The 16,027-nt window shown below is 33.3% G+C and overlaps 2 protein-coding genes and 1 pseudogene across 3 annotated transcripts; 1 reads left to right on the top strand and 2 right to left on the bottom strand.

The window, feature by feature from the left end:
* Window positions 1-60: 60 nt before the first annotated feature.
* Window positions 61-372, bottom strand: LOC143569138 (histone H4). Its single transcript, XM_077055123.1, has one exon. It carries the CDS (start codon window positions 370-372, stop codon window positions 61-63), a length of 312 nt encoding a protein of 103 aa, XP_076911238.1.
* Window positions 373-6,384: 6,012 nt separating this feature from the next.
* Window positions 6,385-8,225, top strand: LOC143569124 (ENTH domain-containing protein C794.11c-like). Of its 2 annotated transcripts, XM_077055110.1 has the most exons (5): window positions 6,385-6,627; window positions 6,705-6,827; window positions 6,909-7,070; window positions 7,526-7,839; window positions 7,870-8,225. In XM_077055110.1, the coding sequence occupies exons 1-5, from the start codon at window positions 6,494-6,496 to the stop codon at window positions 8,055-8,057; spliced, it is 921 nt and encodes a 306-aa protein (XP_076911225.1). In that variant the 5' UTR covers window positions 6,385-6,493; the 3' UTR covers window positions 8,058-8,225. The 2 variants fall into 2 exon arrangements, with proteins under 2 accessions (XP_076911225.1, XP_076911224.1); XM_077055109.1 differs by having other exon boundaries at window positions 6,390-6,627; window positions 7,526-8,225.
* A 1,875-nt stretch (window positions 8,226-10,100) lies between these two features.
* On the bottom strand, window positions 10,101-11,446 carry LOC143569130 (KIN17-like protein pseudogene; annotated as a pseudogene).
* Window positions 11,447-16,027: the final 4,581 nt, after the last annotated feature.

Here is a 16,027-nt window from a genome sequence, read left to right as displayed (position 1 = left end):
AACAGATTCAATTACACTGAACCACCAAACTTACTACACAAAACCCTAAACCAACAAACCCTAACCCCCAAATCCATAAAGCGTACGGCCTTGTCTCTTCAACGCATACACCACATCCATAGCCGTAACCGTCTTCCTCCTGGCATGCTCGGTGTAAGTAACCGCATCTCTAATCACATTCTCCAGAAATATCTTCAACACGCCACGTGTCTCCTCGTAAATCAACCCACTGATTCTCTTCACACCGCCACGTCTCGCAAGCCTCCTGATCGCAGGCTTCGTAATCCCCTGAATGTTGTCTCTGAGAACCTTCCGGTGACGCTTGGCTCCGCCTTTGCCCAAACCCTTGCCGCCTTTGCCTCTGCCTGACATTTTGTATTTTTGATTATTTGTTTGATTTTGTGATGGGAATTGGGGGTGAGAGGTGAGGTATGTATAGTGGAGATTGGGGTGAGTGGAGTGTCGTGGACCGTTGGATTGGTGGGATGTGGTGGGTGGAGAGCCGTAGGATAATGATCCGTGTGGGGAGAAATAAATGATATGATTGGTTGCTTAGTAAAGACGCGGATTTTGCCTTGGTGACGTGTTTAAAAATAATACTTGTATATCTTTTACTATTTACTCCCATCATTTTTTCACTTTCGACTCTAGTCTCATATGCTTTTACTCTTTTATGAATATTTTGTTTTACGTTTTGGCCTAGATATTGCGAGTTAACACTTCGCAATGTTCGTGTATGGTTCAACGTTATTATAATTATTGTTTTCCCGTTTCACGGCACCCTCACAATGTGCGGGTCCTAGATCTGCTTATTATTGTTTTCTATGTTTCATGTCTTGCGTGCTTCATTCAACTAATAGAATGGTCGTTGGTGGTGATGTGGCATTAATAAAACTGGCACGGTTTTATGTTGACGCATTTTATCATATCTGATTATTCGTTCCCAACGGTCTGCAACTAATAGAATTATAACATCGTTAGTTGCATGTGGCAGTAAAAAAGTTTTTGGATGGAAAACTCGATTGAATTTTAAAAAAATGAGTGATATCTTTATGCTTGAACTTGGTTTAGTGTGAAACCGAGCGCCTTGGTTCGGCTTGGTTTTGCTTGATTTCATTCAAAGTTTCCAAAATTTTAAATTTTTAAAATTTAAAAAATATCATTAATTCAAGACTTTCAACTTTAGATTGTCTAAACTTCTACCTGTAAAATGTATAAAACTCAAAGTTAACAACAAAACATATATAAAACGAGCAACTAATGTTTAGATTTGAACTTTGAATTCATCACAAAAAGGAAAATTTTAAAAACTTTTAAAAAATAGTATACTTTTATAGGGTGCAGTTACTGTACGCTAATGTTTAACGTACGGTAGTTACGCGAGACGCTCAAAGACAAAAACAAAGGCAAAAACCTAAAACGCTCAGAAAACGCTCACAAAACCTTAAACGCTCAAAAACCGTCTTTGTGAAAAAAAAAAGTAAAAATTGATCGATTAACCATCAAAACTTTTTTTTTTCGGTGAAGCAATGATTGATTGGATATGTATTGACGATTCCAAGATGTTTGGATGTGATTTCATGGATCGATTCGTGAAAAACGGAATTCACGTACGTATTTGTACGATAAGCATTAATGTATTGGATCTTTTCAAACTTTTATATATGTACATAAAGTTTATATATAAAACTAATAAATAAAAATTAATTCAAGTAAAACGAACCGAACCAAACCGAGCGAGACTTTGCTCGTGCTTGGATTGTTTTTAAATTGACCGAGCCGAAATCGAACGAGCATTTTTCCCCCGGGGAATCTTTAGTATTACCACTGCTTAGCTTTCAATCCGTACCTTCGGACCATCCCTATAATATACAAAGACAAACTCCAGATATTTGAGATCTTTCTCTTTGAATCATATCTCAATTCCTGCGACGGTTTCATTAGATATCTTACAACTAGAATCGCTCTTTTTTCCGATCCAGTCCCTCCACCACCGCGAACCCTAGTTAGATTCAGGCATGCTACACTTTTTAGTTATTGGGAGAACCCAAGTACTCTCTTTCGGATTCAGGAAAGAACTCTCATAGATCTTTTTTCCTTTTGGAAGATACAGGAGCGAAACAATCAACCTATTGATATTGGAAGACCCAACGGATTCTTCCAATGTATCATTTCTGGGTCCAATGGAATTCATATGTATGGGAAGAAGCCCTATCAAATAGAGATTTAAGTACTATATTTTACTTTAATGTGGAAACGTAACAAATCCTTTCTTTTTCTTTATAATATTGTATTTTATCCTAATCAGATTTTACTCAATTCATAAGATTTTATTCATGATTGATGAATATTTTATAAAGAAAGCAAGAAAAAAAGGGAAAATTATTACGAATAGTGTCCTCTAATGATGAACAAGTATGGGCACGTTCGCTCATATAAAATGGCATTCACTTCCCCATTACGTATTGGTACTTCTCGAGTATATCACAACTCTTTCTACCCATCCAGCATATTGTTCTTTTTGTTCCGTATTCGTATTGTAATAGAAACTTAACTTATTATTAGTTATTAGACGAGATTTTACGAAAAAATTGTTCGTAGGTTTGTGGAGAGAACAAATCCTTTTTTCAATACTCACACTTCTTATTAGTTAATAATTCTAGTGATTGTATTTATATGCTTATTCCTGATAGGAAATACAATATTCAAAATTCAAATAAATGGTTTTTCTTTTCGTCGAATGACTATTCATCTATTGTATTTTCATGCAAATATGGAGCAATAAAACTATATGAAAGATGTTGGTTCAATTCGATCTTATTTAAGAAGGAGTTCGAACACAGATTATGGACTAGTCCCAAGATCGAGCCCTAGACAAGCGGACCTTATTTTAACAGCCGGAACAGTAACAATGAAAATGGCCCCTTCCTTAGTGAGATTAAACGAGCAAATGCCTGAACCAAAATATGTTATTGCTATGGGAGCATGTACAATTACAGGGGGGATGTTCAGTACTGATTCTTATAGTACTGTTCGTGGAGTCGATAAGCTAATTCCTGTAGATGTCTATTTGCCGAGCTGTCCACCTAAACCAAAAGCAATTATAGATGCTAATCCACTATTTCTTTATCATTACTTTGATTTTTAAATACATAGTATAGTACAATTTCGTATTTCGAGGTGAAATGCCTAGAAAAAATAAAAAAATGTGGTTGGGAAGATTATAGTAGCCAAAGCCATTGGAATTCTTAGTTTATACATTGGAAAAATCAATTTTGTTATTAATATACTAGGAAATGGGCAAAAGAATAACTGAAAGAAAGGAAATCTAGGAAACAGTAGACCGTATACCAGGATATTATTCATCATTTTTTGATTCAATTGATTCAAACGTCCAGTCCATCTTAATTGCAAAGGAAAATCTCCTTTAAATAATATGTTTAGTTTTTCAATTTATTACAAAAAAGATTCTTCAATATTGTTTTGATTCTTTAATTCAAAAGATTGTTTTGAATTGGATGGGCTAAAATTTAAAAAATCCTCACCCTCCTCTTGCTTTCCCTTTATATTTTGATTTTCACTAAAATTTGGATTTATATTCAAATTAAAAAGAAGTAAGTTGCTTGGGATAAACCAATGTTTCTCTTTATATTTATGATTAAGTATCAAAAGCTCTGGAAAGAAAAAAAAAATCAGATTTGATATGAGGCGATTTAAGATTAATAATTTTTCATTCATTCCCATCCAATCAAAAAAAACCTTTTTGAAATTGATTTCGGAATTTGAATCAATCGAAAGATAAAAAAGACCATTATTATGAATTTTATCCCTTATTTTGGTTTGGTCGTTATTAGGTTCAACATGAATATTTTTATTCAATTTCCAACCCAAATATTTTCTATTTGTATTTTTTTCCGTATATATATAATTGCTTTTTCCTAGATAATTCTTGATAGAAATATTTTTGAGTATGTTAAAAATAGGAATATTTTTGAGTATATTAAAAAATTTTTCTTTCTTACTGGTGGAATTTTCTTGCTTCTTATTTGTTTCTAATGATGATCTATAAATATAGGCCTTCTTAGTTTCAGAATGAATATAGTTATATGATAAAGGATCATATCTATAGTTTTTTTGAAAATTTTCTTCTTTATTTGGTAATAAATAGACTTTCGAGTTTTTTTTTTGTAATAAAATAATTAGTCTTTTTCATATGAATACCATTTCTTTAGATCCTTATTTTGAGACGTCTGGCATTTCTTTTTTCAATTCCGCTCTTTTTGTGGGACTAATCTAGACCATGTAATCTGAGATAAATCGTATTGATAGAGAAGGTCGGGTTTGTGTTTCCAGTGATGTTGAGCCTTTCTCGGCCGTTTTCCCACACCATACCTTTAGCTTTACAATGGTGAGTGGTGCAAGTGAGAATAATGTATATGATAATACAAATGATACTATTGTTGGAAAAAAGAGAGAAAACGAGGGTATATTTGGCCTGTTTGTTTGAAGTCTGAATGGGCCTGGATGGGTCTGAATCTGATTCAGTCAGACTTTGATAGTGTTTATTGGAGTAAAAGTTCACATCTGAATGGTTCAACAATGCTCTTACCGATTCAGATTTGAATCATCGCTGAATGGAAAAGAGACCAAATTACCTATGCCCCCTACATCTCTTGCTGCTTCCTTCTTATTCTGTTAAATTTGTAACAGGGCAAACTAACTTTAATTTCAAATCAAACACACCAGGTCATGTGGCTGTCACCACATATATTGCCTCCATCCCTGCAAATCATCAAACTTTAACATATAGATATAGGTAGATATGTCTTTTAAGAGGGTATTTGGGATTCATTATGTTTACCTTCTTATAGCTTCTAACTTACCAACTTATCTTCTCACATAATAATTAGTCCCAAACACTTTTTAAATTTTTACAAGTAAGTTATAAGTTATAATCCCAAACACCTAGAGGTGACAATGTAAGTGGGTTGGGTTGGATTTGGGTGATGGGTTAGAATAGGTATGGGTTAGGATGGGTATGCGTTATGATTGATTTTTAAAATAGAGGGTTAGGATGAGTGATAGCAATATCACCGGTAACGGATAGAAATTGAAATCGAAACTAAAACAAATAGTTCAACGGCTCGTTTTCGGATACAGACACACCACCAAATTAAACTGAAGGGCGTCTAACACGCATTTAGGATACATAAATCACCACCTAAACTTGTGATTAGATTCCAAAGATCACCCACCATTCAAGTTGCCACACTTGAACTAGCATTGGAGAATCAATTTTACTCAAAATCCATTGAGATAAAATTAACACAAAATATTTATAATCAATCGTTAACTTCCTCTTCTCATTTCTAACATTTGGATACATATAGGAAATAGAAGATAAAAACTACTAACCACTAACCCACGACCTCTAATTATGTGGGACTTTTAACTAGAACAAAAAACACTTGCAAATAACTACCTCAACATGGACTAACAATTAAATAAAAAGAAACATTAAGAAAGTTGAGTTTAATTAAATCATGGCGGGTCTTCGGGTTTGGGTGCGGGTAAACTTATGACTATGTTGACCAATTTCATAAACCAAAGCTGATAAACGTAACCAAGAATATTCGATCCAACCCGGGTCAGGAGATGTCTATCAATGAGTATGGGTCAAGATGGGTAGAGTTAACTCATCTTGACCCAAGTGAAGTTTAAAATACAAAGGGTTTAAAAAACCCCTCAAAAAACAATTCAAAAAAATTAATAAAAAAATAATAATTCAAAAACGCAAAATGTAAAATAACTAAAATGTTTTCCCCGTCATTCTTGTTCATAAAAAACACAAAAAAAAATCCGGTTTTCTACCGGCTCGGGTTTGATTTTTTCGATTCGATTTTGCTTTTTTTTCATTTCGGTCGGTTTTGGTATCTGTTCGGTTTTGATTTCTCGGTTTATATTCGGTTTCGTGGGTTTTGTTTAAAATAAAATTAGATGAAGCTTATTTTAGTCCATTCTAACCCATAAACAAACCCATTCTAACCCATAACAAAAAATCACTAGCATTTCCTTAACCCATTTTGACCTCCTTGAAAAATTATTTTAATTCATCCTAACTCATTCCAACTTTAAAAATTATCCAAATTGAACAAAAACAACCGATTTTACATAATGTATTTTAACCATCCTAAAGCTTATAACTTTCAAAACTTATACAATCAAGTTGTTACTTGAACTAAAACACAAGTACCATTCAATCATTCATGTAATCAACTTGTTTTATATAGTGATGTAGTTAGTATACATCTATCAAAATAAGTCCAAGGACACATGTGCCACTTTTGTGGACCAAAATAAATAAATTATTTAAGCGTGACACCATATTTGAATTTGAATATCACATAACTCCAAGATTTGTCTGACCCAATCCAACAACTTCTTATTTTTCTTCACTATCATTCAAAATTTCAACACTTTCTCCCATGAAAACATGTCCATCATAGGAAACAATGAAAATCTTGGTTCATCTTCCTTCCATATATTCAAAAAACAAGCTTCTTTCTTCCTCAAAGAGAAGATCAAGACTGCCAGATTAGCTTTGACTGATGTCACACCTGCACAATTGTAGTCTCTTTTATATTTATTTCAGTTTTGATTTTGTTTTTGACTTTTAAATATTGACTTTTTATGATATATTGAAGAATGGTTGAAGAGGCAACAAATGATAATCCATGGGCACCAGATGCACTAACCTTGAAGACACTATCAAAATCAGCTTTTGAAATTGATGATTATTGGAGAATTGTTAATGTTCTTCACAACAGGTTTTTCTTTATTTGATTTTTTTTTTGTTTATTATAAATTTTTTGAAATCTTGAGTGTTGACTTTTTGAGTCATACTACAGATTGGCTAGATTTGATGCTAAAAACTGGAGGATACCATATAAAGCTGTGGTGGTATTAGAACACTTGTTGACACATGGCCCAGAAAGTGTTGCTGAAGAATTTCAGACCCATAAAGATGTTATTCAAGAGATGACCAATTTTCAATTTATTGATGAAAAAGGGTATTTTTTTTTTAATTTCTTGGAATAAAAATCTAATCTTTATGATAAATTTAGGTTCTTTATGATATAGGTTTTATCATTTTACTATAAAGATTTGAATTTTAAGAAAAAATTTAGACCCATAGAGATGTTATTCAAGAGATGACTATTTTTCAAAATATTGATGAAAAAGGTTTTTTTTTTTTTTTTTGGAATATAAATCTAATCTTTTTTGATAAATTTATGTTCTTTATGATATGGGTTCTATCATTTTACTATAAAAAATTGAATATTAAGAAAGTTTTTAGACCCATAAAGATGTTAATCAACAGATGACCAATTCTCAAAATATTGATGAAAAAGTTTTTTTTTTTTTTGAATAAAAATCTAATCTTTGTTGATAATTTTAGGTTCTTAATCTATAAAGATTTGATCTTTGATAACTTTTTTAAACTTTTGTTATGTTTATGGTGCAGATTCAACTGGGGGCTAAATGTAAGAATGAAATCAGAAAGAATCTTGAAATTTTTGAATGATTTGAGTATCTTGAAAGAAGAGAGAGCAAGAGCAAGAAAGCTAAGTAGAGGGATACAAGGATTTGGTAGCTTTACCCAAAGAAATTCTTCCGAAAATGGCGCTAATCAACAACTTTTTCTTGAAAAGTTCAAAAGATCTAATACCCAATTCATTGACCATCCAAATATTCAAGAAAACAATGTCTTACCCATGATCCAAGACGAGAGTTCCAAATCAAGAAACCTTGTTAAGTTGAAAAACGAGCTTTCGGATTGTATTAGCGGATCTAGTGAGAGTGCGACAGTTGAAAAGTTAGGAAGTCAATGGAGTTTGAAAGAAAATATGGTTCCAAAAGAGGAACATGTTCTTGCGTCAATAGGGGAATCAAATCCTTTGTTGGGTGATCGGAAAAATGATTTGTCGGTTATGGTAGATGAAGCGAGTCATCCGTTCAACGATGAAGAGAATGAAGCAAAAATGTCTCTGATTTGATCAAATAGAGCAAGAAGAAATGGTTTGCTTATTTGGTTTCTTGTTGTAACAATTCTCTTGTTATAAGAATGTGCTTTGATTAGGGGAGAGATCATATATATGTGCTCGAAACTTATACAAGTGTTATGTTGGTGTGGGATAGAATAAAATAACACAGTGGAATTGAATCTACTGTTAAATGTTGCTAAACATGTGTTTTGATTGAAGGAGATATGTTCATAATAATGTGTTCTGATTAGGTGATGTTCCATCTTTGTATCTATTGAACTTGTTAAAAGTATAATCTGATGTATGCTAGGATTAGAATCATAACAATGGTCCTAGTGACTGACTCGTGACCAATGGTTCATAAGGTCAACACTATACCAGCTGAGAGTTATCGGCGCAACTGCTTTCTAAAATCGCTGATTAAAGTTTCTAACGTTGTTGAATGAACAAAATAAAGACCCATCACGGGCTCTTCTAAAAAAATAATACTGTGACACCTTGGTCTTGGTCAAATCCTACATCGTTCCATCCACATAAGAGATGTTGAGTTACAAGGAACGTCTGATCTCAAATGTCACCGACATATTTTAGGCGCATTAGAAGTGGATGAGAAAAAAAAATACTATATTTAAAAAGTTGTTGGGGGTGAGTAATTTCTACAATACACCTCCACAATCATTTTACCAAAAGATAATACTTATAATCAAATTTAACAATCTTACTAAATACAAAATATTTAAAATTATTAAATAAAAAGTTTTTAAGTCAACATATCACTCGAAAGTCAAACTTCAATGTAGAACTATTACAGACACAAACACCATTATACAAATAATCTAACATGTAAACTAAGAAAGCACAATATAAGAAAAGAACCAGTCAATTACCAGTACATGTCGAAGGGAATCCTTTAAATGTTTAGTACACAAGATATGCAACTGCAAACAAAAGTTTCTATTGAGCAACATCATCAAAGGATCTTAACAAATGATCTTACTGTGCTTTACAGATCACACAATTTCATCTTCATCACAGAAATTAACGGTTACACACGTCATCATATTCAATCGCCTCAATAACTCTCCCATCATTTATGCCCTTTTTTCAATCTGCACCTTTGGAGAAAACTTGTCAGTATTAACATTTAACAGACAACAATCTTATGTTTGATCCACAATATACACCACTCTGGCATTCATATTTAACAGATACCAATATGGATTCTCCAAGATATACAAAACCATAATAATATAATACATGTCTGAATGACTGAACCAAGTTCCTATTTTTCAGATGAATTCGGGTAATATTTAATATTAATCAGATCATTTTTTCTATTTAAAATCAGTGCATACAGTATTCAGTAACTTCTCCCAAAATGAAGAAAAAATAGTTTATGCACTAATTAAAAACTCACAATACTTGCCCGGTTCCTATTTTATGCAAAACCAATAATATTTATAAACTCTAGCAAAAAAACTTCACTTAACAGTTGACTTTTAAATTGACAAATTTTGGCCAACTTCGTAACAATAATACTAGTTGAAGACGTAGTTTCTGTATTTTGTTAGACTGTTTGTTAAACCAGAAAACACAGTATGCAACTTTGACATGTAGATTCAAACAGCTACAAACTCGATACTTTGTTTGAATTTAATAATAAGTTGATAACCAGGCAGGCAGGCATAGATTCTGCTGTAACAAATCTTATATATTCAATAACAATATACACCTAGTTTGGACAGAAGCACAATTTTCGCATAAAACCGACCCACAAAAGCCTCACTATGCATCTAATATAACAGCTAGTGTTTAGGAATAAAAAAGATAACATCATCACTTAAAAATTACAAGGAACACTTATTTTAAACCTAGGAGTCCCAATTACCAACGCTAAATTCTTGCAGACAAAATTATAATATACATCACACGTGTTATCAAACACATTCAACAAGCAGATTAGAACCAATAACTTCTTGAAAAATATCATTCAGCTACCAAAACAAGTTGAAGAAAATGATTCTTGAAATGTTTATAACGCAAGATATGCAACAAAAAGCTTTATTAATCAACATCATCAAACGATCTTACCAAACGACTTCATCACCAACATTCACTGAACAACTTTGCATATATCTTCATACTCAATCGCCTGAATAACTCTCCCATCATACACACCCTTTTCAATCTGCACCTTCGCACAAAACTTCTCAGTGTTAACCGACAACAACCTCGCATTCGACCCACGATACGCACCGTTCACAACCCTAACAAGCCCACCAATCTGAGGAATAACCGTTTCAAGCTCTTCTTGATCCACCCTCAACTTATGCTTACTTTCAAGCATCTCAATTTCTCCAACATACTTATCAATAACCTTACGAACAACACCTTTTTGCTTATAATATCCCTTTTCAGCCAAATCTTTACTCATAACCTTCACAATAATCCCTTCACATAACCAATAATCTTTCCGGTTAATCCTCTCTTTCGCCTTCTCTTCCTCCTTTATCAATTCTTCTAAAGCCGACCCGTTAAAAGCTTTCTCCTTTTTACCCTTCTCAACCTTTTCAACCTTAATATTATTATTATTATTAACATTATCCACGTCATCAAAAACGAATCTCGAACTCCCCTCTCCTTTCTCCTTAACCTTATTCAAAGACGTTACCGAACCGATACTAAGCTTAATCTTCTTCTCACCGCCATCATCTGACCTTACCAACAACTTCGCATCTTCATTCTCTAAACCCTTTTCCCCATTCTCCCCCGTCATTAACTGTTCGGCCCGTTCGATCTGCCGTCTAATCTCCCTCTCTTGCTTCTCCTCATCCACAATATCCGCTTTCGCCCTCTTACTCTTCATCTTCTCCTTAAACAACGTCTCCGAATCCCGATCAATATACGTAATAAACCACCCTTTCGGCGTCTCATCAACCTTACACTTCCCGGTCCGCCCCAAATACTTAACGAACTCAGTCAACGTAGCCCATTGAGTCGAATTCATATGCACATGATGCCTATCAGCAATATACTCATTATACACAACAGTAGCTGCAATTCTACTAAACCTATGACTCCTTTTCATATGATCAAGAAACGTCGACTCGAACTCTTCCGAGTACCCGCCAACGATACGATTCGGGTTTTGACCGAAAACTTCCATTTGACGCTGATGGCCTTCACTCATACAATGGCATTTGAATCCGTTCTCATCACGACATTGTTTCTGACACATCTGGCAATACCAACGGAGCTTTTGAAGACCCTTTGCTTTGATTCGATTGGCAATTGCCTTTGGGGTTAGGAACTCGTTCTTACCCATTAGGGTTTGTAAATTTCTAGGGTTTGTGAATTTAGGGGAATTGAAATTAAAGAAGTGGGTCTTACGATTGGAGTGACGGAGATTACGACAGAGTGTGGGGATTGATTCGCCGGAAATTGGAATTGATGGATTGACTCGCCGGAGATTGAATGATGATGATGGTATATTTGAAGTGTGTGAAAATGGGCGATTTTGAGGTGAAAGATATTTGTGTTGTGTTTTGTTGTGTTTTGTTTTGGGGGTTGAAAAATGTGTTGGGCTGGACTAAGATAAATATCAAGGCCCATGTTGTTATTTAAAAGAATAATTTCACAATATAACTATACAAGTTGAATTAAGGCCCACATACTTGGTTCCATACTTCAACGTAGAGGTGCACAAATCGGGTTTTTTCTAATACACGGGTTCGGGTATAAAATCGGTTTCGGGTATGATCGGGTATTGGAAAATCGGGTATTGAGAGAAATCGGGTAGGGTATTGAGGAGAAAAACTCAACCCTATGTACCCGGGTAGGGTATGATCGGGTTCGGGTATTGGAACCATGTACGACCGGGTATTAATACCCGGTTTTGAATTTGTAATTTTTTTATACATTTTTAAAATTTTAAATTTGCTTTGTAATGTATAAAAATAATTAAACTATATTACAAAAACCAAAAATCCACTTAATTACAAATTATTTACTTAGTAATATGCATTTTACTAAAACTTAAATATAAAAGTTGTGAAGTAAACATAAAAATATACTATAAAAACTCATGTATTATTTCGGGTATTAGAAAATTGGTATCGGGTATCGGGTATAACCGGGTATCGGGTATAGGGTATGACCGGGTCCGGGCATTTACGGGTATAAATCGGGCACGGTTCCAGGTACGGGTATTGACCTCAAAATGCATACCCTATCCATACCCTGCTGGTAGGGTCGGTTTCGGTTTCGGGTATAGAATACCCAGGTATAAAAAAACCGGTTCCGGGTATTTTTTCGGGTCCGGTTCCGGATACGGGTTTTTTGTGCACCTCTACTTCCACGTTGTTATTTATCTAGCCCCTTAAATAATTTAAAAGAAAAAAGAAAAAAAAACTTTGTTCCAAAATCACAAAGTTTGGTTTAATATGATTTTTAATTTAAACCGGAAATGATAATAAACCAGTTTGTGAAAACCGTCTCGATTTTAAACCGAATTGAGTGTTTGATATCGGTTTGAGGCTGGTTTTGGAAACGGTTAAAGCTGAATCGATTTGGTTTAAAACCGGTATTGAGCAGAACGGTCTTTTACCACTCGGAAACCAATTTCAAAACCGAATCAGTTTGGGTAAAAACCGGTTTAGATCATTTTTGACCGAAGCCGAATCGCTTTGGGCTCAAAGCCCGTTTTGTAAACCTCTAGTTTTAAGTCTACTTACGTTTGTTTGATCTAAAATTAAGGTTCTGTTGTTTATGGTATGGTTTTGACGTTTATAATGTGAGTAAATATGCTATTAATGGTTTTTATTGTATGTAAACCAGACTAAATCAGTTCAGCTCATTGAAAGAAATATTGAAAGTAAACTAAGCCAAATTGTTATTACATTTGGGTTTAACAGTTTTGACCCATTAAACCCTCAAACTGGTAGCCTTTTGACATGGGTTGAATTTACCTAAGAATTTTAAGGATGTATGTTATTGTAACCTATTAATTGCGTGGAGTCATTTTTAGAAACCAAGACAACTACAAGTGAAGTGTAAAAAAATATACATTAAGAAGGTGACGAGAAAACTTCTTAAATTATACAATGAATATACTATTAGTTTTGTTAGATTATGTTACTAGAATAAAATAATGGATCCACATACAATATATTTCAGTCTGACTTATAGGTTGTTTGGCAACTTGTGCACCACTATTTGTTGAATCAGTAAGATACTAAGATGTCTAAATGGTTAATAGACTCTGAGCTAGTAACTGATGAGTACGCCTATGCGGTGGTGAGTGGTGGTGGAGGAGGTGGTGTGTGAGTTGCAGATCGACTGAAGGTTATGAACACATGTGAACCTGAAGGAGCAAAGGAGTAAAATTTCAATTCAGCATCAGTTTGAAGCTTAATGGTAAGAGGTTTACAGACCGCGATTAAAATATGTCATTCTGATGAACTAAACAAACATAATGTTGACTGATTCAGGGGTAACCTCTTACTTGAACCAACGAGAGGCTGCCAAACAGCCGTCGTGCAATACACCAATTTAAAAGTATATTGAAGTTGTCCAGTGTCCACTAAACCAAACCCATAACCTATTCAATATGTTTTACGGTTTTACCTGTTTAGATGATGTATTGAACACCAGAAAGACCAAAAGAGTAACACAATAAAAATAGGAAAAAAAAACTATGACCGGTAAGAAAACGTATGCAATACTCCATATGTAATAAATAAAGTAATTTAAAGAATTACAACAAGCATGCCCAATGAAGAAAGTCAAATCTTTTTTTTATGTTTTAAGCTAACTTTAAATCATCATCAATATTAATATTAAGTATTAACAACAAATTGTTTCTCCATTGACAACATCACATGATTGTTGAAGTAATATTATGGTAACAAAATGATTCAAGTAACCATGCATAACACAAACATAAGCATAAAAATTAGTAATTATGACATATTTTCCCCCTTCCTTTTTTTATTTTTATTTTCAAATTTATGATAAGCAATATAATGGCATAGAAATTAAAATTATAAAGTTATCTGACTAAAGTTATCTAATAAAGTAATATTGTGCATATAATAAGAACTCTTTTTTATTTCATGATTATTACTTTTTATTAAGAATCACGAAATAAAAAAAGTTATCTCACATATTATTAACCTATTTCTTGATGATGATCATTAGTTGGACGAGTAAGATCTATGAAATAAGTATTGACCTAAAACTAACGGGCATATGATTTATGGGAAAAGCACGTGAAAAGATTCACTAAAATGTGTAAAGATCACCCAAAAAGCAAACAAAATAGATAAAGAAATAAGAATAAAAGATAAGAGTTTGCAAATCCATCAAACATAATATAATGCAATGGCGCACCCCTAACGTTTTTCAAATTTACAGTTACGGACCAATATAAACAGTCAATGACTTTGACACCCCAAAGTAGTCTAATTACCTAATTTTTAAAACTTTCGATTGGATTATGATTTTCAAATCCGTACCGAATAGTTTTGTTTGTAGTTAATACTCGAGACAACGTCTTAAAAACCAGACATGATGTAAGGTTTTATGATATGTAACTTTTATATTTTGCTTAAACCTATAGCTAATATAAGTTGGACTACACATATGATTTAGAATAGCTAATGGTAAAATGCATGGAGTTGGTCTTCTAGTTTTAACTATTTAAACATTATCCAATATTTTTTTTATCGTATCATGCATTTCTTTAAACATGTACGGTAAGTTCAACCTGACTCAAATTAAATATATCTCAATGAGTTGTTAAATGATAGACAAGCTCATTGTATCATGTTAATTGTAAATATTGTTATACGATATAACAACCGCATCGTATCATGTAACTATGCAATCAAAGAAAAATAGTTGTTATCACTATGTTACTTTAAATTTTACATTAATAACTGATTGATGGCTATTCTAACATATGCTTTAATAGAAGTGATGTAGCGATCCGCTCACCTTCACACGTTCACTTATCACCTACTTTATCTTATCGTTCCCAAACTCGTTCACACATGGTCAGACCCGGCTCCGAGAAAGCAAAAAAAGTTTTGGGCCGAAGGCGAAATTTTTTTAGGCCTTAATTAAAACGAGGTATTTTGTTGGTTTAAACAATTAAATTTTTATATGGGTTTACTTGGTTATAATTTGAATTGTATAAAAATAGAATTAAACATGACTCAAATAAGATCAGAACCCACAACTTTTTGGTTGAGAGTAATACCCTTTTGCCATTAGACTAAGCCAATGGTCATTACATTAAATATACATATTGATTTTAATAAAATAAATATAAATTTTTTTAAAAATAATTTTCGGGCCTAACGGGGTATCAGGCCTGTGGCCGTCGACCACCCCGTCACCCCTATGGGCCGGCCCTCTGCGCCCTGCACATGGTTCTTCGAGGGGTGGCTCGTTGCAACATCATTTGAATGATGAAACATGTGGGTAGCACTTTGATATAAACAAAGTACAGGGACTGTGTTTGTAAAACTAAAGTAAAATAGGTTTAAAAATGTCTGTGTAGAGGGTACATGTGTCTTTGTGTTTGTTTTTTGTGTTTATTGTATTGCATTGGATCCTTCGCCGAATTAGACTGCTTCTGTGTTCGCTATGCCAGGTGTATTAACACCACTTTTTTCCAATAATAAATATCTTTTAATTTGTAATAAATTATGTTTTTAAAGGAATTAAACTTTGTAAAGTTATAGACAAATTTCAATGCACTCCAAGTTTAGGGTAAACGATTATTTGTCTCACAATCAAGTTTACATAAAAAAGAAAAAGATCATAAAAACCACATAGATATGCAATATTGTATAACTGTTAAATAACTATATTATTTTTTTCTCACTCTCACACTACGTACATATAGTCACCATCTAAAAGTACTCATTTGGTTTACAAAATTCTCTACTTCACAAGTGAATACAAACTATTTAATT

This window comes from Bidens hawaiensis, unplaced genomic scaffold, assembly GCF_021521415.1.
Source record: "Bidens hawaiensis isolate Kalapana, Puna unplaced genomic scaffold, B.hawaiensis_p1.1 tig00024338_1, whole genome shotgun sequence".
NCBI classification, from domain to species: Eukaryota; Viridiplantae; Streptophyta; class Magnoliopsida; order Asterales; family Asteraceae; genus Bidens; species Bidens hawaiensis.
The sequence above is the reverse complement of the archived record's forward strand: the minus strand, read 5'-3'. Positions and strand labels throughout refer to the sequence as shown.